Source organism: Xiphophorus hellerii, chromosome 18 (genome assembly GCF_003331165.1).
Source record: "Xiphophorus hellerii strain 12219 chromosome 18, Xiphophorus_hellerii-4.1, whole genome shotgun sequence".
In the NCBI taxonomy this organism is placed as follows: Eukaryota; Metazoa; Chordata; class Actinopteri; order Cyprinodontiformes; family Poeciliidae; genus Xiphophorus; species Xiphophorus hellerii.
In genome coordinates this window covers 26,859,007-26,882,185 of record NC_045689.1, presented here as the reverse complement: position 1 = coordinate 26,882,185, position 23,179 = coordinate 26,859,007, and the positions used below count along the sequence as shown (strand labels likewise).

Genomic DNA, 23,179 nt, shown 5'->3' with positions numbered 1-23,179 from the left:
ATTTAAGACAGTAATTGACCAATGTGAGCCAAGTGTAGGATTATTAAAAAAAAGAAAAAGAAATAAAAACATAGGGTGTTTAAGGTAATTCGCCTGTTGACCCGACCTGTTACAGTAGCTAGCGCTGAAAATTCTTGTAACAACTGCATTGTAAACACAGCTCGACTCCGCACTCATAAACAACTCTTTTATATAAAACTGCGATGCAACATGGAGTCCCCCGGTTTATGAAAGTTCGCCAGGTCACGGTTTTCAAGTTACAGGCCCAGTAATTCCCTCACGCCAGTCTGCAACTGACGTTACAAAGCTTGTTGCCTTATTAGCCAAAATGGCTTTCTGGCCTCTCAGGAACACAGCAGCTAGCGCTAGCAGCGGAGACTTACTAGGCAGAAGATGTTGGAGTGGCAGTCCTCCAAACTGGCCCCGTTAGGTACAAAGCAAGAACTCATCCTTTCACACCGTGACGGCAACGTTAAAGTCCATTGTTTCAATCGCCTTTCGGGGCAGGAGCCGATAGGTGTAAAACTCGGGTGTCGAAGCGACGCTTGAAACGCTCAGCAACTTCTAACCGGCGCTAGCCGCCGCTAGCCTGGCGGCTAAGCTAACGTTAGACAGGCAGCCAGGGAGCGACAACTGTAGGCTTGTAGCAATTTGATTCATCAATCCTATTTGAAATGTATTGTCTGATCCGGTTAGGCTCAAGCCCACAATACCGAAGGATCAGCCAGACAACGTTGACGCAACCACAACATTACAAGCGTTAAAATCCAACATGAGAAAAGTTAAATGCGAAAGAAGAAAAATGAGCTAGGAAAACTTCATCACAAAAGCTTGGTCCCTGGTATGCTAATGCTAATGTCAGCTAGAAACAATTTCAAAGCAAAGGAACTCTCCCCTCCCCCTGATCTCAGCTAGCCTATGCTAACACCCGAGCTAACATACCAGAGCCTCAATAAAACAATGAGCTACACCGCCCCCATGTACACTAAAAGCACCACGTCGCTCCGTCATTATACAACTGAACCTAAAACAGATTAAACGCCACAATCTCCGAGACTACTCGTCGGCTGCTCTTGTCTGCCTGGATCCATGGCTCCGGCAGATTTCCATTATTTCACTACATGGATTGAATTCTTTTAATGGCGGCCAGGAGGACAACTCTGCCTCTCAGCTCCCATTGGCCAAAATGTGTTGATGGGGGGCGTCATCCGGCTTCAAGAAGCTCCATGACTTCACAGTTTACAAGATGAGAGCTCCGGAGCGTCTGTCATAGCGGCTAGATGCACCTTTTGTAGGGCTGAACAACAAAAAGGTCATTAAGCTGTTTTGTCATCCTGAGAGTTTGGGTACATTGCGGAGGAGTTCATGTCTGACAGAAGACCGGATGTTCTGTGACTTTTGCATCAAGCAGAAGAAGAATTAGTGGATCAATACATTTTCTAAATTAGCAGACCACTTTTCAAAAACTTTCAAAAACTGCATGTTTTGCTTTTTTTTTTTTTTTTTTGGCATATTTCACATAGCAAAAAGTTGTTGAACTATTTCCAGATTCATTACTGTGAAATAATTATTTTTCTGACAGTTACACGTTATGTTAAGGTTCCAAATGTGTAAGAGGAAAATATAATTTTTTTAATTCATTTTGGTAATTAGAATTATTTTTCACAAGGTTAAATTCTCTTGACTAAATGTTCAACTTTATTGTGCTTTATAAATATTTAGAAACATGCAAAGACACTATTTCCAAAAGGCAAGTAAAACTGTAAATAATGTATGTATCTTGTATTACAAGATACAAGATACATTACCTGTGATTCCTCAGATGTATTTAGCATAATTCACAATGCACATTTTTGTTTATAAATAGATATAGAGATATCCTATGGTTAATAATGAAACAAATGATTAGAAGAACAAATCTTATTATTTAATGTGAATGCAGAAAATGATATACATAATGCAAACACTAATGGTAATTTATAAAGTCATTAACAAATTGAATATTGCTTTCCTCCAAACAAAACATTTTTCTTCATTTACTTCATCCTTGACTTTGATTCATATGTGTATTGTTATAATTAGTGTATAGCACATGACCTAAATATTGAGCTAGTAGTGAGAATTAAAAACAAACTCTCAGAATTTAACTGAAAAAATTAAATCCACTTTAACATTTTTGCTTCTCTCTGCAGAAACTTTCTCAGCCACAATACTTTACATTTACTAAATTGAGGTAACCATTTGTAACTCAACCTATGTAAATATATATCTACAGTTCCCTGTTAAACACCACACTGAGACTTGCGGCAAATTGAATACACATTTCGTGTCTAATCAAAATGTTCAAGTAGAAATTTTGGTCGCATTGTAACTATTATTGAACATTATATTTACAAACTAAAATGCTATATAAAAACAAAAATAAAACCAATAGCTAGCCTTCAATACATTCCAAAGTTATTTTCTAAAATGGTCAATCAGAGCAAACTGTCAAATTGTAAAAAAAATATTTTTATGCTTAAATTCTGCCCTGTTTGACTTTCTTTAGGTTTATTTTCTAAAAAAAAAAAAATTCCCAAGAAAAACCTGTGTGGTTATTCGTTGAACCATTTAAATTTTAAATCACCATTTTAATGTTCCATACACTCATTTTCAGACAACAATGTAACAAAAACATGATGCATGAAACTGTTTTGTTTACTAGGAGCGTAACATGTAAGAGTAGCTGCAGGTTAAATGGCTTTTTCTCTGAATGGGGTTCTACAGTTCCTTCCAGTTCCAGTTGACAAAATTAGATTTTTTTTTTCAGTGGGAGGGAGCGAGGCAACGCAACAGTAGATTTTTGTCACTTGCAGATTCAATATCGATCTCAGTGACATTCAGTGTATTCTGCACCCTTAGAGAAATGCAGCCACTTTCACAGATGATGACTGTAACAAACATAAAAATCAAAACTGTGATGCGTAATTGAGAGACGTTGGTAATCTGGGTCAAACTTGTCAGACAATCATAGTCCTATGCCATGAGTACAAAATTTGCAGCCTTGTTGCAAGATGGCAACATTTGACCAAATCTTGTGTTGAAAGTTAACTAAATACAACACCAACTCTCCATAATCACAAAGTTTTACCAAGTATTTTTGTCTAGTTTCTTGTGCAAATGTCTTGGTACTCCTGCAATAAGACAAAACTAACTTCCAAGTAACTTTTAAGCAAGATATAGGATATAGATAATAGGTTAGTTTTTATCTTATTTCAAGGCTATGAAGATGTTTGCACTAGAAACTAGACAAATATACTTGTAAGATTTTGTGATTTTTGCAACGAAGCAAAATCATGTTTAGTGGGAGGCTTAGCAGAAACATAATAATATTTGGCAACATCAGTTACCAGTTGTTGAAGATATTGAATGAGGTACTGATTTTAAGCTGGAAAGAGTCTGCAACTGATTATGGTCTAGTGACTTGTAATTTTACCAAAATGTTTCTGCTGATTAGAAGTAATATTAAACTGAACTGAATCTGACAGAATTTGTGGAGGGAGCTAAACTTCTGGGTTATACCGAAGAGCCCTTACCACCTCGTAGACTTGGAGTTTGTGTTCACGAAATCATCAAAAGAGTCGTTGAAAAATGCATAAATCTGGTCGGCAATTTGAAAAAGACTTTGACTTCCACAATCCCTCTAGAGATTTTTCCAGGTATAAAAGTTGTTTGATATGTCATTTTAAAATAAAATGTTATTATAAAACCTTTAACTTTTGAGAGACGCCTCTCAAACCAGGAACACATTTCTTGGTTCAATTAAATATAATAAACAAATAATTTTTAATTTTGTACATTTATAAAAAAAAATATTTTTAACATTTCTCCAATTTTTTAACTTAAATTGTACAGTATGCATCAAATTATATGCAAACAATGGTTTTAAAGGATTTATTTATCTTTCACTTTATGGCAACCTGGTATTTTAATCAGGTGTGCACACGTCTGAGAGCCACTTATTGACCAATGTGTTGCACATATCGAAAGCTGTGAGGAATGTTAAAAAATGTTTGAAAAAAATGTTTTAATCTCTAAAGATTTTTTGGAAACACTTTGATTGAAAATAACCCCTCTGAGTGGGGGTTTTCTTGGCCTTGCATCAAAGCTAAAATGTTTTCATTATTTTGTTTTACTTGATGCGTTCAGGATGCCTGCCTGTCATTACCGCATTACACCACAAGGCGGAGACTCAAACCCAGCCCTCCTTTTGAACGACCCTCCCATAAAAGGCGGGCACGTCAGACGCGTCGAGAAAATGTCAACAACATGCCGGAGACTTCCAGAGAAACAGAAACCGTGGAGAGAGGGAGGGACAGACAACAAAGAGACCAAGAACACCGGACATCTCGCAACGCAGTGTCAGTGATATCTCAGTTAGCGGACGACAATTTGACTCTTGTGCGGGTAGGACGCCTTGCTTTCGGTTTGTTTGGAGGCAGCGGGGTGGAGAAGTGGAAGTAGCGCCGTTATGAAACATGTTTCTTTGAAAGGGGAAGAAATTCGTGGCTTTCTGTGAATAAAAAGCGCTTACAAATACCTCTAAGCACTTCCTCTCTTGAACATAGTGTCAAATGATTCAGCTTGTGCTCGTGCCCCACCACCACCACCATCATCATCATCAGCAGCAGCACTTACGCTGTCATTGCCAAACAACATGTAAGATTTCCCCCCTCTTGTCACCTCCACACACCCCTCACAGCTCTCTCCTGTCTCACACAGAACATTAGCACTGGTCTGGCTGTTGCCGGTGTGATTGTAATCGCAAGGAGCATCAGAGTGGTAAGTTCTAGGCCAAATGTAATGTCCTCTATTACCAGTTAAGACTCAATTTGGGTACCAAAGGATCATTTTTAAGTGTGGGGAAAAAATTGCATGAAACGGATATGCAGATCACAGTGACTGGCAAAAGCATTCATAACCACTGAACAATTTCACAGGTTGCCGCATAACAGCCACAAACTTGCATGTGTTTTTATCCGAATCTCTATTGATTGAGGGGGGAAAAAAGCAGCTGAAGAAATGATTTACTCAAGACACTTGAGACTCTTGAGAGAAACTTGAATAGAGCCTTCAAGATAATAATTGTGTGCCCAAATATTATTTTATCCATCAACTCAAAGCAGTTTTTATATGTATTCTGCCAAATTACATTATTGTAAAAAAAAAGAAAGTTCAATGCTATGTAACTCTAAGAAAGACAAATTGCAACAATCGAATGGGAAGTTTTTTGTTTTTTTTAATCAAATTTTGCCACAACTGGCATTGTGCGTACATTAATGATCTGTATGTGGGCCGAAATCAAAATGAGTTTTACTCTCCTGGTCTATATGGTTTCAAAATTTGGTTTACTAATGAAAATTCTAAAAGTGTATCATGCTTTAGCATCCAACTTCGTTACTCTGGTACCCCTAATTAAAGTACGGTACAACCAATTGCTTTCAAAGTTTACCTCATTAGTTAATCTCAAACGAACAGACCCCCAGGTTTGTTAGCTGTCTCTTCAGCGCTATGAAGACAGGTCAGAGAAAAGATCAAATTAGGGTCAGGTTATAAAACAACATTTCTCAGATCTCTGTTTAAATCCATCATCTGACAATAGAGAGAGGATAGCAAAACTGCACTTAGCCGAATAAAACAAGAGTGAGCTACATCCTGTTATTGTTGTGAAAAAAGTTGCAAATAAATAATTTTTAAAAAATGATGAAAAGTTTAGGACAAAGTTTGCTGGGTTTTTTTTATCTGGAAAACCTTCAAGACTGTTTTTTTTTTGCAACCGTCGTCTATAGAAATCTGACTGCTTTGCGTATTTCATTCATGTGTCTAGTTTATTGTTTCTTTAGCAGGTGAAAATCAAAAACTACAAAAAGCTTTGCAATTATAATTAAGAAGAAAAATACTAAAAATGTTGTTGCACCTGTTGTACTTTCAACTTGGCGTTTTTGGCACTCGTGCCAAAACGTTTGAGCACCACTTGCTCAGATCAAATAAAACCTGTGCATTAGAATGGCCCAGTCAAAGTTCAGATTTGAACCACAGTGACAATCTGCAGCAAGAGTTGTGTCTTGATAAAACGCGAAGCAGGTAATGAGGTCTGAACGCTTTTGCAACACGCTGCGGGGTGTATTCCGGGGATCCCTTGTCACTCCATCTTATTTCATCTCTCCAGATCACGAAATTTCAAGCCGCTTCTGAGATCCCAGTCCGTTTCATTGAGGGGAACGTCAGCCTTCGAGGAAAAGTTCGTTCCATCACAGAGAGAGGAATAGAAGTGGAGCACGTCCCAATTTATCTGCCAATCATCTCTCCGTTACTGTCAAAGCACCGGGGTAACGTCCACTGTTTTACACTGGATTTATATTTGCTCGAGTATATGCACTGATAGGCCTTCGAGTTTGTTGATGACAATAGAGGCACAAGCAGGATGACTGCGGAAGAAACATTTTCTAAAATTGATAAAGACATCAGTAAAAGCAATTTATTAAAAGCTAATAAAATGATAGATAAAAATAAGCAAATGCGAACACAGTGATGTGACGGCGTGGTAAGGCCACTGTAGATAAAAGAAAACAATAATACAGAACACAAAACGCAGAAAGTTTTAGATTGATTTCACATATTTCCAAAAAAAAGAGAGATATTCTCTGATGTTGAAAAAAAACATAAATTTGGAAGAAAAAAATTGTAAGTTTTCCACGACTGAAGGCTTAAATTCACAATATAAAACTGGCATATTCCGACATTACAAAGTCAGAAATTCAATAAAAACTTAAATCATGGTTGTTTGTTTGAATCTTTTATGTGCTAGATCACTAACAAAATGGCTTTTGCACAAAGTTAAGACGTTTTTATTAAGCTGGAATTGTATCCTTACAGAACAACAGGAAGAAAACCACAGTGTTTTATCTGCTTTCATAAAACATTCTTCAATGCCAACGCATTTGCATGAAAACTTTGTCCATTTTTGCTTGCATTATCATTGTATTACGCTCCTAAACCCTAAATGCTGAGAGCACACAGCCTAGACTCTTATTTTCAATGTAAAACTAAAGTGTACATAAACATTTCAGGCCGTGCAATTGAGGATAAAGGACAACAAACAGCTCACGGATAACCAGTGATTTACTGTAACACGGATCATAAGTGCTGTTTCTCTCCTCTCTTCAGACGCGTCGACGTCTCCACTGCTGGTGTGTCTGGCTGGAGTGGAGCTGACGCCGGAGGGAAAGACATGGCTGCAGAAGAACCTGGTTCCTCCTCAAACAGTTTGGCTGAAACTCATCAGCCGAGAGGACAACATGCTGCACTGCCTGGTGTCCCAGAGCCGGGTGAGGCGTCGACTCATCCTCATACATGTCACAGAAGGTGTATGTAAACCTTTAAATGAAACAAATCTTCAATTGAAGTAGCATAACCCCACTGCTAAAAAAAAAATAAAAAAATCTACAATCGGAGTGGCAGTATAAAAGGTTAAAACAAACGGATGTGTGTCTGACAAAACTGGGAGAGAAGCCATTTTTTTTTTGTTTTTTTTCATTTTAAGCTTATTGTACGTTCTCATTAAAACTTACATGAACTGAGGTAGCTTTTCTTCTTCCATGGGCTTTTTTTTTTTTTTGTTGGTGTAATTTTCTAACCTCCTTCTGTCTGTCCAGCAGGGGTTGATGTGGAGCTACTGCATGAACGAGGAGCTCCTCAGGCTCGGCCTGGCCCGCAGCGCTCCCGTCGCGGGGCTCCCGCCGGGCTCTCCCCTCTACTGGCGCCTGCACAAACGGCTGCACAGGGCAGAGGTGAAAGCGGAGAAGAAGGGTCAGGGTCTGTGGAAGAAGGAGGGCTTGTGGGAGAGGGCGTCCGAAGCCCTCAAAGACAATCCGTTGCTCAGACTGATGGGGAGGATCTTTAGAAGGACTCGTGCTGAGTGACTCGTTAATCCAAGTGAAACACTTCGTTGTCGGGAGTTTCGAAAGCCACCGCTGCTCAAGGACGCAAATTAATATTATTAATAAGAGATTTTCCACAGCTTAAGTAAGCTTAGAGACGTCGCAAAAGCCCGAAAAACATGAAGATAAACCTGAAAACAGTGGGTCAAACTTTCTTCCTTTCTCCTTTGTACGGCAAGAAGTCAGTACACTGCATTCCTCTTGCACATGTTTAAGACGTTGGTGTCATTTAATCAGTTGAACAGTGTTTGAAATATAAATTAAACATACCGTTAAAATCAACATTCTAATCTGTAAGATTTCAAAGCCTATGTGTTACTGGTTAATGTGTGTGTGCGTGAGTGTGTGTGTGTTTGACTGGGACTTCCCACTTGGGGTGGGATCAGTTAATGGTGTTCAAAATAGAGAGGGATGGCGGGGGTCCACTTGTCCACTGTTGCTATGGAAGCACTAAACGTGAAACACAAAGCGCCCTAAAGGCTAAACTCCATATTGGTTCCTCTCAGATCCCTATATGCACCATGTAAGGCAGGGGTGTCAAACTCAATTTCACCAAGGGCCACTTCAGCATATTGGCCACCCTCAATGGGCCACATTGACGGTATAAATCAGGAATGCCCAAGTGCAGCCCTCCAGACGGCAACTTTTAGATGCGTCCCTGCTAAAACATACCCCAGACAAAAAGTTGACTTCCCTCATTAGCAGCAACTCAGTTCTGTAGAGGGCTATGAATGAGTCAATGATCCAGGTGTGTTAGAGAAAGAACGCATCTAAAGTTGCAGAGTGATAGGTCTGGAAAACTAGACTTGGGCAACCCTAGCATAAATATATGAAAATACAATGTTAAAAATAAATTAAACAACACCTCATATTGTTAAATAACTGATTTTATGTATTCGAGTTTTAAATATTACATTTGAGTTTGCATGGATGTAAAATTACTGCTCAGTTTAAAAATTACAGTATTTTTAAACTGAGCAGTTTAAAAATATGCTCAGTATTTTTAAACTGCTCAGCTAAACTTTGCTGTTTAGCTCGTTAGCTTGTCGATGTTTCAGTTTTATTCGCTGGGAAAATTAATCTTTGTCTGCTTTGAAGATAAGCAGACAAATAATAAAAAAACAAGTTTTGATATTAACTCTCAACTTCATTCACAAAACTTTTTCGTTATTTATTACACAACGAACATGCATTTCACATAAGAACAAAACAATGAGGTGATGTTGCCTGTAATTGAACACAAAGCTGATCCCTCTTCACCCTGTCACCAACTCACACACATCCTCATTGTGTTGTGTTCTGTAAATAAACAAAACACAAGCAAAATCAATAAACTATATGCATATTCCAGTATACTGAGTTTTGGTTTTACATTCATTCTATTTAAATGTAGTTTGTTTGTGCTTACCAATGTTTTCTGGCCGGATGTCAGGCACCGTTTTCCCCTGGTCAGTTCGTCCATGTCTGGTTTTAGTTCTATTCTGTGGCAATCCGCAAAACGGCGTGTAGGTTTTCGTCAGTAATGCGCGATCTGTGCTTGGTCTTGTTTAAATTCATTATTGAAAACATCTGTTCGCACAGATAGGTGCTTCCAAACGTGGACAAAACACGAGCTGCATGGAGTCGAAGCTGTGGCATCAAATCAGGGGGCAGTAGACGGTAAAAGTCCTCGATTGAAACATCACGGAACTTCGCTCTTTAGCTTGTTAGCTTGTCGATGTTTCAGTTTTATTCGCTGGGAAAATTAATAATCAGCTTGAGGTGACTCTGCTGCACTCTAGTGGCGAGAAGCCGTAATGTTGGTTGGTAAGAATCGGAAGGCATTATGGGATATGTAGTTTGTAGTCAATTCGTGCTCAAAACCTATTTTAAGTCAATCAATGGGGCTGTAAAACGGTGGTAGGGGGGAGAGGGCCACATAAAATGACGTAGCGGGCCACATGTGGCCCGCGGGCCTTGAGTTTGACACATGTGATGTAAGGAGTACTTAAAAAGTCCTTCCTTTTTTACCATGTCTTTTGCGATGTTTAAGCTTGAACGTAGAAATAAATGGGCTATAACCTCCCTTTCCAATTATAAATCTATATTCTATAATTGGAAATGAATGCAAAAGTCCCATAGGGTAATAAACTGCAGTTTTTGCTACTTCTTTTATTCCAATAAGGCACCTGCGCTCTGACTTGCACGTATGCCATCTGTTCGCAGTTGTGATTGCGCTGGCTCATGTTGCAGTTTTGACATACAAGCTTTCTGCCGGAGTCATACTCCAATTTATTTCTCAGCAAAGGAGGGAGGGTCTGTGAATGAGGCCACATCGCAGCGTACGCCGTTGGGTGCGGGGGTCTTGGTGCAGTGAGAGTTGGCGCCGTACGCGCTCCGTCCAGAGGGACACGAGGAGATTAGCGGAGACGGGAGGAGGGTCAGAGCCGCGGAAGGGGATTTTGGATCCTGACACAAAAGCAGGAGAGGAGGAGTCACAGGGGAAGGGGGACCAAGTAGAGTGGGGGAGTGAGGAGAGAAAGAGAGGGAGGGGTGCCGAGAGAGGGTCTTCGCTGCAGCCTGCGGAAAGGGGCGGTGACGGACCACTGTCAGTCTCATACCTTATATGGAAATTGGACTATTACATTCCGGAAATGAAGGGGGCGCTATTTTCACAGTCACTAGTATAAATACCTTAAAGAAGCGGGGTAAGAAGTTTGAGAGGTTTCACCACTGACATTTGCCACGCGATCCACAATGCAAAAACCAGGAAGTCAGCAAAAGGTACTTTCTACCGTATTAAATCCTTTTTTTACAGAGTAAATCAATACGCTTTTCTAGATTAGTTAGAAAATATAATTGACAGCTGTAAACGAGTGAAATTCGTAGTTCGGGAAGGCTAATTTTAGCATGTAGCATAGCTAATTATTTCGTGCAGGCCACCGTTAGATAAAAATCTAAAAGTAGAAAATGTATAATTGAAAAATGTATTTTATGCTCAAAATTTGTTTTTTTATTTAAATTTCACAGATGCACGTATCAATTTGTAACACTGGGATCGGAGCTAAAATTGTTCCGTACTGCATGAACAACAAGTACTACTGTCCCCTTTGCTCATACAGTGCGGATGAGTCTTACAAGGTTAAGAACCACATTGCAAGAACTGCTGTGGTTCAACATAACGGTATGGAAAAATACACTAATGAATGTTTTTTTTTACACACTTATCAGTTCTCTCGTGTTTTTATTTTATTTTATTTTTTAAGGTTAATATTTTTTAAAATATGTTTTTGTACACCAATGTTCAATTTCTGGAAAGTCTAATATTTTTTATAAACTAACAGCTTTCTTTATAAGCTATCAGCTGCCATCATAGTACCCAGAGATGAGTACATCTCTGGGTATTTTCAATGTATTTCAATGTATTTTTAGTAACTGTGCAGCAAACTACACATTTAAAAGTAACAAAGTATTTTGTGAAATGGCTATTATTAAGTACTGTTTTACTGATTATAACGTGCAATGTAATATTACCCATTTATTTAAGCAGACATTAATGAAAATGAAGTTATGTGCACTGTTAGGTATTTTAAAACCAAAAAGGAAACATTTTAATACAAGACAACAAATTAAGGTTAGAGGAAACCTAACATAAACAACTTTTATCTGTGTATCGTGTTTAAATTTTTTGTGTATTAAAATGTGTTCTTCATTCAGTGAAGTTACTCACATTATGTTGCATGTAAGAGTATAACATTTTGAAAAATGGTCCTAATTATTTATTTTTTTGTCAAAATTACAGAGTAATTGAGTTAATCTGATTAGTTAATCTCTGCCCATGGCTGTTTGAGCAATATCACTTCTAAAATTTAAATTCATTTTTTGCAGAATATATATTTGTTATCTGGAAGCCATTAATTGTTAAATCCTACAAAACAGTAACAATGTTAAGGAATGTACAGTGATTAATTCAAACATGGCTTTTTTTCTACCAATCAATTGTGTATTTAATAGCTACTACTTTTATTGTAGTAGCTATGAGGCTACTAAGAAAAACAGGGATTCATTCTCCCTGTTCTGAGGGATAATGAATCACATCTTGTTTAAACATATCTGCAATGTATATAAATGCTTTTTTAAAATTTTACTCATTTCTTTTTGTTACTGCAGAATTCCATATCTTCAGATGTGGCCTACCATGTAGAGACACCACTCACTTCCATTGTCCTTACTGTTTTTCCACCATTGACAGAAGGGACAGGTTTGTTAATCATTTGGTTAATCACAGAATGACTTTTCACATGGTGTCCAGCTGTGCAGCAGCCCAGCCACCTGTCCACCTACCAGCTACAGACATCCAGGCTACACAGGCGCCTGTCCGTCCAGCAGCTACAGACATCCAGGCTACACAGGCGCCTGTCCGTCCAGCAGCTACAGACATCCAGGCTACACAGGCGCCTGTCCGTCCAGCAGCTACAGACATCCAGGCTACACAGGCGCCTGTCCGTCCAGCAGCTACAGACATCCAGGCTACACAGGCGCCTGTCCGCTCAGAAGATATGATTACATGTGAAATGTGCAATCTGCGCCTGAGAAAAAAGAATCTTCGTATTCATTTGAAAAGAAAACACCATGAAAAAGTGGAGCTGATTTCACAAAATCATCATTTAAGGAGTCAGTGTGTGGATGCAAAAAAAGGTGTTTTTGCTGTTCAGAAATCCTTTTGTGGTCCATCAAAACCTATACATGTAATCAAAAACACCTGGTCACAATTTCACAGATCAGAGTGTGAGCTTGACAGGTGTAATGTGAATGCACAATTTGCCAAGCGAAGTGGGATTTTGCCTTTTGAGTGTGAACACATTCAATCATTACGCTTTTGTCCACGCGCCACAGACTCAGAAGGACCTCTGTCTGAAACTACCCTCAACATCCTGGTTGACAACTTATGGTTCAGTGTTAAAAGAAAAGAAGAACTTTTAAAAAATCAGCAAGAGGCGCTATCAAGTAATACGCCGTTTTCAGTTCTTCTTTTTGGCAGTGGGACAGACACAACTTTTCACGTGTCTATCTTTGAACCAAAAATGGCATTTTTCAGCAGACTTGGAAGGGTGATTGTCACTTACGACAAAGGAAAAAATACCTGGCATTGTGCATGTACAGAGGGCAAAAGGTCCTGTACGCACAAGGCTACGGCAAAGTGGCATCTTTTTGAAAAAATGCCAGACATGTTCAAAGCAGCAGTACATTCAGAGGAGGATGTTATGTGTGGGACAACAGTATCAGAATGTCAGGAGGAAAGTGGTTCCATTACTGATGATGCAGCAGAGAGGATAATCAAGTATTTGATTTACCACAAGAAAATACCTGCTGATCTTCCTGACAGTCTTATCACCAGAAGTAGAGACGCCAAGTCTCTCAATGGGTTCCCCAAACATCTGATCCCATCAGAGACTGAATGCACAGAATGTGGACAGCACGCCAGTCTTGGTGACCCTCAGTTGTTGTCTTCCACTGCTAAAATAGTGACTCTGACAGGAGTAGTTAAAGGTTAGTAATTTAATGTACTCCGCTGTAAGTACAAGTGCACAGATTTATTTTTATTTCCATAAGAATAATATTAATATTTTAATTCTATCATGTCAGCATAAGATCTTAATAGTAACCTTTTTAATATTCTCGTAGGTATATCAACATACAGGAAGACTTGCCCCAACTGTTCGATGGTTTACCGATATCAAGACTGGGAAGATGGTATTCACAACTTCAACGATCACTTGCTGCTGTCCATACATTTTTGTCTGGTACTGAGGAATGCATTGCAGGTTAGTTGCATTTTTTAATTATTTGTGTAGAATGTGGATATTATTTTTAACACAATACAATAAATGGTTAAACATGCATTAATGAGCTTTTCATCTAAAGGCATCACTGTGACTTTGTAAATGTGCCTTACTTATTTCTGTAGACTCACACTGCTGTAAGTCGCATAATCGAAACTATCGAATACACAGAAGGAGAGAACTTTCCTTTCAAGGATCGAATCCTGCAGGCATATCTGTCGTTTGAAGGTCTAAGTGACCATGATTACCAATACTCATGTGATTCATGTGGGTATCATCCTGCAATTGTTGTCATGGATCTACATAAGAAAGGTGTTTTCAGCATGCCAGGTAGGTCTTTATGTTTGAAACCTGCATGGATCAAAATACTGTTATTTGAAATTTTTGACTCATCTGAAATTAACATTAAAAAAATAAAATCCTGTGTTTTTTGTTTTATTTTAATAGTTAGTGAAATACCAAACCCACCTCAGCAATATAATGGCGAAGTTAATGCGCGCTCATTTTGGGAAGCGGTTACTATGGAAGTGATTAGCCGTGGACTTTATCCACGTAAGTCTGGTGTCTACTCAACAGATAAATGGGAAACATTTTGTGTACCAAGTAATTCATGTATTAATGTGACTCAAATGTTTTTCCTTGTCTCCATTGTATTTCTCAGCTGGCTGCAAGAATCCTTTTGTTGTAAAGCCTACTTATCACAACTGGTCCCCCTGGATTGGACCACAGACAAGACGATCTGACATTTTGATCAACACAGAGAGTGAAAAAGTCCACTTGCCTGATTCCGACAGTGATGTAGACCAGTTTCTCACAGAAGAGCGGCTTGCAGATGAGGTTCTCAATCTCAAGGTAGTCTCTTTTTTTTTATTTATTTTCAGAATTTTCCGATTGTGTTTGTCTTTCAGGACAGTTAAATAATATTAAAAATAACTAACTTTTGGTTTTATTTTAAAGCTACCTGAGATCAGGAGACTCTGCAGTCAATGTGGAATTGACAGCAGAGGTTCTAAGATGGATCTTGTGCTCCGTCTGCGGGACAAAATGGCTTCTAGAGCCACATATAACAAGGTTTTTGAGAAAGTGTGGGGTGCCTCTGGTAAGTGTGTGACAACTCCTAACAGAAAATGTGTTAACCCATAAGAAAGTATGACCTTGAGAAAAATAGAAATTACCAAAAAAACATGCCTTGTGTATCTGCTATTTTGAACATATAACACGTTGTCATAGTAATGTCAATGCTATTGTTAAGCTTAATTTAGTACACAACAACAAGGACCTAGATAAGTTGTATGCTGTACTAATAAGAATATGATTTGTTGTTTCAGGTGGATGGGCTGTAATCACTTGTCCCTGTGGCATTATTTATTCTGTAAAGTTTAACCTGAGAGCGGAGAGCCCTAGAGACTTTGCAGACCTTCTTTTATCCTGGAAGTTTTTTCCCAATATTACAGTGTATGACTACCCCAGGGGATTGGTAAGTCATCTAAAGAAGAGGTGTGCTAAGGATACCCCATTTACCATCCACGATGGTAGATTGGTTGAGGCCACCCCTGAAAACATAAGACAAGCTACTGAAAAAAAACTTGCTGTAAACTTACCCTGGTTGAAGCACAGGAAAGAACCAGAAGACAAGGGAGGGCATCCTGTCACTGGCTCATTAGAGCATTATTGTCTGAGTGACGTTTTCCACCAAGGCAATAGTAAGGATGAGAAGGATGTCTTGCGGAAGATTGAGATGGTTCCGGAACTGGCAGGAAGATTAAACAGCCAGTGTGCAGAGCAACTATTTGCAGGCATGAGGAAAAATAACTACTTCCTGAATATGCTCAACCCATCCACGCACATCTTTCTGCAAAGAAACATCCTCCACCATTTCAATCTTAGGAAGAACACAAAAACCAAACAAAACATTCTAAAAGTTGCGGGGGCCGCATGCAAATTTGGTCCTAGACAAAAATGGATGCATCATAATGGGTAATGCTCAACTTTTGTGTTATCGTTGTGGTAGTCTCTGAAATTAAAGCACAACACATATATTAATGTAGGACTGTTTCTGTTGATAAAGGCTGTGAGAAAAACCAGCAACATGCTTGCAGTTTGGAAGCCAGCGTTATTCAAACTCACCAATGTTCTCTTGATGACTCTTTGACAAGCTTACAAACAACTGGAGCAAATAAATTCACCTGGACTCAAAAGCCTAATAACACAGAAATTACTTTGGTAAATATTTATATCAATTTTGCTTGGTGTTTGTTTTTTTAATATTTCTTTCTGTGTTTTTTTTTTTTTTCAAATAATTTTTAGTACTTATAGTTGTGACATGATCAGGTGTTTGAATTTTAGTTTAAAACAAAAGACACTGCACAACAGTGTTCCCAATATTTTTCTGTTAGAGACATCTGTTATGATGTGAAATTTCTAACAAACAAGCAGTATAAGCACATTGTAAGTTGTGGATATCAGTAAACATACTTGAGGAATGCATGATATTGTGCAAAATTAAGTTAATAAAATGTATTTGTCTTCCATTTTTCTTTCCTAAGCTTGCTCAAGTATTGGACCAAACCAGAGATCCAGCTGAATATGTTGCTTGTGTTGATGGGCAGGTCCTCACCAGAGGAGACATGTTCACTCTTGGTTTATCGCAAGACATGAATGGGCAGGTGAGTTTAAATATTTTTCAAGCCATATCAGTGTTAAAGTTGTTTTTTATGTTGTTAAAATATGACTGCTACAATTCTTCAAAGATTCTGAACTCCTGTCTGAAAGTTGTTGAAAGAATGTGCATCAACAAGGTATGTCAATTTATGTAACCTACATTTGTTTCATGATATTTGAGAGGTTGGAATCGTATAAAAACTAAAAGAGTAAATCTCATAAACGTGGAAATGAAAAACAATGTCAGGCATGGTTTCGGATGTGAATTTAACATAGATGACAAAAAAGTGTCTCTTTACTTTGAACTTCTTGATTGTCCCTTTTTTATTATTATTTCTCTAGGGCATCAAAGTTTTTGCAGGAAACAGTCATGTAGTCCACACCTGGTTTCCACCTCTTTCCCTTGACCCAGCACAACACCTACCAGTACATCCTGTTGATAAATTTATGTTCACCTTTGGAGGTCAGATTCACCACAATATATTAATTATTTGATTTAATTGGAAGCCGCAGGCACAAGATCTGGACTGGGTTCTGATTCCTGTGTGGCATCCTGGACATTGGACACTATGCGTTAGTACAATACTTATTTGATATTCACCTTCATATTTACTGCCTTTCTTGAAAGTAGTCAAATTCATTCATTAATGTGCAGTAGTGTTCACCATCAGTGCGACATATTATTTCAGATTCTGAAGCCTAAACATAGGGAGATTTTCTTCCTTGATTCTATCAATGGCACTGGCTTCACTGATGAAAACCGCATCAGAACATTAAGGTTTTATAGGAATAAGTTTGAGTGTGGCATGTGTTCAATATGTTGTTCCGTTGTTCCACGGAGGCAAAGGTTCAGCATTAATCTTCATTTTTATGTAACAGTAAATATACAAATTGAATTTGTGAATAACATTTTAATGTCTGAAATTTGATAAGACACACATTTTGTAAGCAGTTTCTTGTTTCTTTTTAACAAAGACATGGGTTAAAGCTGGACCATCAAGAGACCGTTCTGTCTCACATCTGTCTTGCATTTTCATACATCTTTATAATTTTTATGTTGTGAAATATACCCTTGCTAATTTTTAACTTCTCTTATGATTTGCATCATCAGAGAAGTCTGTCTTCAGATGTCATCTGGTCCATGGACAGAATTTGTTGGCAACGATGTTGAGGTGAGATGTTATGATGGGACACTTGTGGTTCTTAAGAGCTGCTTATTTCAAACCGTTCCTGCTTTAAATGTTTATAAGCAATACTGTGGGTAAGGCTGTTGTCCTTTACCTCAATTTTATAGTTAAAGTAATGACGCATTACTTTTCTCTACCCTGTTTGAATTTTCTCTTAAACACCACAGGGATTGCCGAAACAAGGACTGTCCAACAACTGTGGAATGTTTGTAGTGATGGTAACATCCGCTTTCACCCACCATATTGTTGTATGGTTTGTGTAGATGTAATAATCAAAATTTTCTCAACAGTATGCACTGTACTTTGTGATGGGAGCATCATTTGATTTCAGCGAGGTAAAGAAAAAGATGAGAGTCTATTATTTCTGTTTGATATTTCATTAAATTTCAACCTGTGATGTACACAGAATGATATGATGACAATACGAAGATGGTGGTCTCTCACTCTCTTGACAAACTTCCCTGTGAAGTAAGAACAATAATGTACCACATCATGTTACAAATATGACAGTTTTTTTAAGAAAACATCCCTTTGTCCTTTTTAAAGGTCCAGAGAAGAACTGCAAAAGGAGAGAAAGCGGAAAAAAGTTGAGGAAAGGGAAAAATGTGAGGTGAGTTGTAGCTAAAATTCATGACTTTGTATTTTCAAATCATGTAATTTCTATTCACAGTACACTTTTGGTGTATGCTTATTTTTTTAAGTCTGAAATAAAATCAGGATAGAACAATTAAAAGGGTTGAATGACTTTTTATGTTATTTGGGCTTGCATTAATCTTCCACTTAAAAAAATCTATATTTTTACAGACTCTGTTTGCTGATGACCACAACTATGCCAAAGCAACCGAGGCACAAATTGAGGTTAGTTTTTAAAAATATGCATAACTAGTAATTTTGATTTGTGTATCTTTATGTGCAAATGAAACTACAACTCTAAATGATTTAGGCAAAAAAAAAAAAGTAAAATGTATTATTTGGACAGCGTTTTTTATACCATTACAGATGGATAGGATAAGGTACTGACAGATACTAAGTCTTAATTATTGTTTCATGCTCGTCACCATTCAGGTACAAAGTATACCGCCAATCTTACAGGTAAGATTCATTCATAATCATGTCATAGCCATTCTTCCAGGATAAGTCTTGCAATGCACCTGTTTTTTTTACTATCATTATTTTCAGATGCCTTTGATTGTCCTGGAAGCTATTCTCCAGGAGGTAATACTGGCACAGGGAGACACAGCTTACCTCACGTTGGCATTGACATGCAAGTCCTTTGAAGCCATTGTGTCTGACCCAGTGTTCAGGAAGAAGACTCACTTTGCTTGGTTGGATGGTAAGGACCTTTCACTTTTTTCACCTAAAACATGTGAAATTAGATTTCCACTACATAAAATAAGTTTTTCATTAACAGGTGAGATCAACTGGGAAAATTTTTCTGAATCATTCAAGGCAGAAAACAGGATTCCTTTTGCGGTTATCCAATGTTCTTCCTGTAACCGGCAGTATAAAGACTCTGTGGGCTTCACCGGGCATGGAAGACGAGGAGAGTTCCCTCGTTACTATTGTGATGGCATACCTGGACACTGCCCTGAATGCCAGTACTAAATGCAAGGAAGATATTAGTTTTTTTTCTTTTTTTTTTATGATGAAGCACATTTGCCTTTTTTCTTGTTCAGTCATTTGTTTTTGAAATATGTTAATAAAATATTATGTACATTTTTGAATGTTACTTTTGTTGTAACTCATTTGATTGAAATTATTTAGTTTTTATAGAAATGGTGTCATTTCCACACAGTTACATTGTGGCTGTATTTTGTTGTAGAGTAGAGCCAATAAAATGGTTGTAAATATATTGTAACAGTGTTGTTTAGTATTTGGATAACCTTGATTTAACAATTTAAAATACATGCTAAGTTCATAATTTTCAATATTTTATATGTGTAAATACAATGTTTCCTATACTTTTTCAACAATGACTGGAATCAATACAAATTTCATTTACAAACCTGACATACGGCACAAACAGAAACACAAATGTTTCTGCTTGTTTTAACAGTCAGAATGAACTGTTTTATAATAAAGCAAGCACATACAGAAACATTGTTTAGTTACAAAGTTATAATCCAAACATAAGATTAAAGGTAAGCTGAGCAAAAGTAGAGATCAGGTGGAAGTGATGGAAGCTCAGGTGAGGAGCAGTTGCACATCAAGCCGGAGTTTCTGAAGGGTGGAGGAGATAAGACCGGCGCCGTGATCAGGTGAGATGAAGACAGTTATAGTTACAATTTACACAGGTTTAATTTATGTATCCAGTGAATTTATTAAAAAAAGGTTTTCATATAGAAAAAAATAACTCCTGAACAGCAGATCATTCTCTCTGGCGGTGACCAGCGCAGCGTCTACGGCCGGGTCCGAAGATTATTTCTTATCAAATAAAATTTCTAAAACCTACTTTCTGTGTGAGTCTTTCCAGGTTGAAGCTGAATTTAAAGTTTTAAATGAATCACTGGGTTCTGCAACAATTGCATATTTAAGGTCTTTGGAGCGCAGTTTATAAATTGATTGCAATTAGAATAGATTTGTAATTTCTAAATGGAATAGTGGGACACCAACCAGTTTACTGGTTAAGACATTATGGTAAACAATAACAGTTGAGCTTGTTAGAAGTTCAAAAGTCATTTAATTTGTTAGTGAATTATATTCAAGATATGAATAATAAGAAAAATATTTGGCAAATAAACAGAATTGTGAATGAACGGACCAGGTTGGCCAAAATTGTTGACCAAACCTCTTTTCCATCTAGTCCTTATGAAATAATGAAAAGGACATTGTATATTAGATTTTAACTTATTTATTTTAAGAATACCATTCACAACATCTAAAACTATTATTTGAATTTCAACACCAGCAAGTATTTGTTTATGGATGGACTGGCGATGTGTCCAGGGTCCATCAGCAGCTCTCACCACCCCGCTATATGTGTATAATAATTAATGGAATGGATAGATGTGTTCTTAATGTAATGTACATTTGTCTCTAAAATATTAATTTAATTTGTTTTATGACTTTTGTTTGGGATAGTTAGGGTGTAAAGATAGATAAATACATCTCCATGATTCCTTCTTTTAGATTGTTTGTTAATATAATTTTAACATCCGAAAAGAAAGATTTAATAAACGTAATATATAACGTATCTCATTTCCTTAACGTTTAATTTGTAATTAATTTTAAATGTTAAAAGTGTTATTGGGTGTTTTGAAAAGTTTTGAAAGTGTAAGTTTTGAAAGGGGTAGTCAAATAAAATGCGTTATTATTATAATTATGAAAACACGGCGCACCCTTCATTTCCTTATTATTGTTTATTGTAGATTGTTTGTTACTAATGTAATTTTAACATCCGAAAAAAAGATTTAATAAAGATAAAAAAGCGGACATACCACGTGACTGACATACCACGTCACTAACATAACGTAACACGTGGTATGTCATTTCCTAATTAGTAATTAATTTTAAATGTTAAAAGTGTTTTTGGGTGTTTTGAAAGGCGTTGTGAAATAAAATGCGTTATTATTATTATAATTATTAAAACACGGCTGGTACAGGAAATGGTGTCACTGGCGCCCCCTTCATTTCCGGAATGTAATAGTCCAATTTCCATATAAGGTATGAGACTGACAGTGGTCCGTCACCGCCCCTTTCCGCAGGCTGCAGCGAAGTGTACTTGGGTGCCGATGAATCAGCTTGTCGTCTCTTTTGTTGTGCAAATGTCACCGGGGACTGTTGCTGCCACAGAGCGCTGTGATTGGTGGGCAGGTTTTAAATTGTAAGGTGCTTTCGGGGCGCTGATGCGGGATGGTAGACTTTGAACTGCAGCGAAGGAGGAGCAGGAGGGAAACCACGGCTCAGACGCAGAAGGAAGAGGAAAGCTTTTGACGGCAGAGTTTATAGACGCCGTTCACTGAACTGATTAGTTGATGTAGTGTATATATAGTGTTTTTCTTTTTTTTTTAAATCTGGTAATGTCTGTGGAGACCAATTGTTGGAATCATTGAGCTGACTGCTCACTTGTGTTACGGCTCATCTCGCCGACTTAGAATGACATAAAAAAGTTAATTTGTATCTGCAACGCGATTCTAAAGGAGAACTCCTGCACTAGGGTTTCATTTCATGCAGAATGATGTATTTCACTTATTTATGTCCAATAATTTAGATGATTATGGATTACAGCAAATGAAAACCCACAATTACGTTTCTTACAAACTTAACGGCTTTAGATGATTAAGGCCAATAAGAAGGATTTTATCATTTCCAAATGTCTTTCTAATTGAAAAGACGTTTCTTAACAATAGCTCCTTGCTGCTCTTTTTGTGCTAATCAAATATGGCGGTACAGTTGTCATTAATCATCTTTTGATCAGAATTATATATAGTTTGTAGAGTTTATAGATGACTGTGTTTCTCTTCCGGGACAAATTTAGACTTCAATATCGGCCAATTCTGTCTTTTTGACTGTGCAGTACAAGCCTATCAACCGAAACAAAAACTGCATTTAAGTGAGGGTGCATTTTGTCGTCAGATTTCAGGTCCTGGTGCGAAATGAATTCGGCATCTCTACAAAGTTTGCAACCATGAGGCCTGAAGTGAATAGACTGCCGTACTTGTATAAAATGGCTCCTCAGATCATCTCTGCATGCTAAAATGTCACACTTGACCTCGTGCCTCTTGGATCCTGATCCTCTCCACTCTTCCTCCAGACTCAATGACTCTCATTTCCACATCAAATGCAAAATTGGCTTGAATTGCGAAGAGGACTTTAGGCCATTGAACAACAGTGCTGTCTTTTGTCTCGGATTCAAGATTGGTTTAATAGAAGGAATGCAACAGTCGCAGCCCATTGTCCTGGACAAGTCAGCTTGAGTCCGTCTGTAGTTTTTGTGAATCTCAGCCAAACTCTTGGAAGAGATTCACTTTACATTCCTTCAAATGTTCTGGCTTTTCCCTTTTGTTTGTGCACTTTCTCCTGTCATTTTTATTAGCAGTCAGATTTTGTGACTTACCCTCCTTAAAAAAACTGCTGTCTGTCTACTGGGAAACTGTCTGGTCAGCAGTTTTTTAATTGATTTAACATTACATTTCTGCTCCAAAACTAATTATTTGTTATTCTTCTGAAATGTTTAAATTTGACCTGTACGTTTTAAATGCAGTTATATAAAAGTATTTTCATTTTGTTGATTAGATTTCAAGACCAGCTCACATTTACATGTTAATGGTATGAAATTTGAACTCAGGTCCCAGTTTAACAAGGCTAATAAATAAATAAATAGAAAAACAAGTAAATAAATTAAAAAAGCGCTAGACATTGGAATTAAGCTGTATTTAACTTTAATACACAGATGTAAGCAAGAGGTTAGAGGTTAATTAGGATTCCTTTATTGTCATTGCAGAAAAAAGCACAATAAGAGTTTAAAAATAGCAGCTCTAGAAGGCAGTAAAAAAAGAAGTAAGTATATACATAAATATAAAAATATAGT

General features: G+C 37.6%; 3 protein-coding genes across 5 annotated transcripts in view; 2 read left to right on the top strand and 1 right to left on the bottom strand.

The window, feature by feature from the left end:
* The window catches only part of LOC116707758 (mediator of RNA polymerase II transcription subunit 13-like), a 29,168-nt gene extending 28,004 nt beyond the window's left edge, over positions 1-1,164 (bottom strand). For both annotated transcript variants that reach the window (XM_032545294.1, XM_032545295.1), the window contains exon 1: positions 384-1,164. In XM_032545294.1, the coding sequence (XP_032401185.1) occupies positions 384-449 (66 nt within the window). In that variant the 5' untranslated portion in view covers positions 450-1,164. The remainder of the gene's footprint in view (positions 1-383) is intronic.
* Positions 1,165-4,235: 3,071 nt separating this feature from the next.
* Positions 4,236-23,128, top strand: c18h3orf33 (c18h3orf33 homolog (H. sapiens)). Of its 2 annotated transcripts, XM_032545303.1 has the most exons (6): positions 4,236-4,446; positions 4,762-4,821; positions 6,209-6,368; positions 7,207-7,367; positions 7,695-7,829; positions 22,225-23,128. In XM_032545303.1, the coding sequence occupies exons 1-6, from the start codon at positions 4,309-4,311 to the stop codon at positions 22,246-22,248; spliced, it is 678 nt and encodes a 225-aa protein (XP_032401194.1). In that variant the 5' UTR covers positions 4,236-4,308; the 3' UTR covers positions 22,249-23,128. The 2 variants fall into 2 exon arrangements, with proteins under 2 accessions (XP_032401194.1, XP_032401193.1); XM_032545302.1 differs by lacking the exon at positions 22,225-23,128 and having other exon boundaries at positions 4,242-4,446; positions 7,698-8,261.
* LOC116707762 (uncharacterized) lies at positions 10,527-19,501 on the top strand. Its single transcript, XM_032545304.1, is given in 25 exon segments — positions 10,527-10,742; positions 10,989-11,142; positions 12,129-13,508; positions 13,644-13,783; positions 13,927-14,131; positions 14,249-14,353; positions 14,463-14,653; positions 14,759-14,900; positions 15,130-15,728; positions 15,730-15,778; positions 15,870-16,024; positions 16,348-16,467; positions 16,552-16,599; positions 16,805-16,888; positions 16,970-17,035; positions 17,152-17,240; positions 17,574-17,634; positions 17,817-17,867; positions 17,940-17,984; positions 18,056-18,117; positions 18,196-18,259; positions 18,454-18,507; positions 18,715-18,741; positions 18,829-18,982; positions 19,061-19,501. Coding segments are annotated over 25 exon segments (4,266 nt in total). The 5' UTR covers positions 10,527-10,715; the 3' UTR covers positions 19,255-19,501.
* Positions 23,129-23,179: the final 51 nt, after the last annotated feature.

Coding starts and splice junctions, on each gene's coding strand:
- c18h3orf33 (XM_032545302.1), top strand. CDS start 4,309: ATGCCGGAGACTTCCAGAGAAACAGAAACCGTGGAGAGAGGGAGGGAC. Junction 6,369..7,206: donor GTTACTGTCAAAGCACCGGG/GTAACGTCCACT, acceptor TCCTCTCTTCAG/ACGCGTCGACGTCTCCACTG. Junction 7,368..7,697: donor GCCTGGTGTCCCAGAGCCGG/GTGAGGCGTCGA, acceptor TCTGTCCAGCAG/GGGTTGATGTGGAGCTACTG.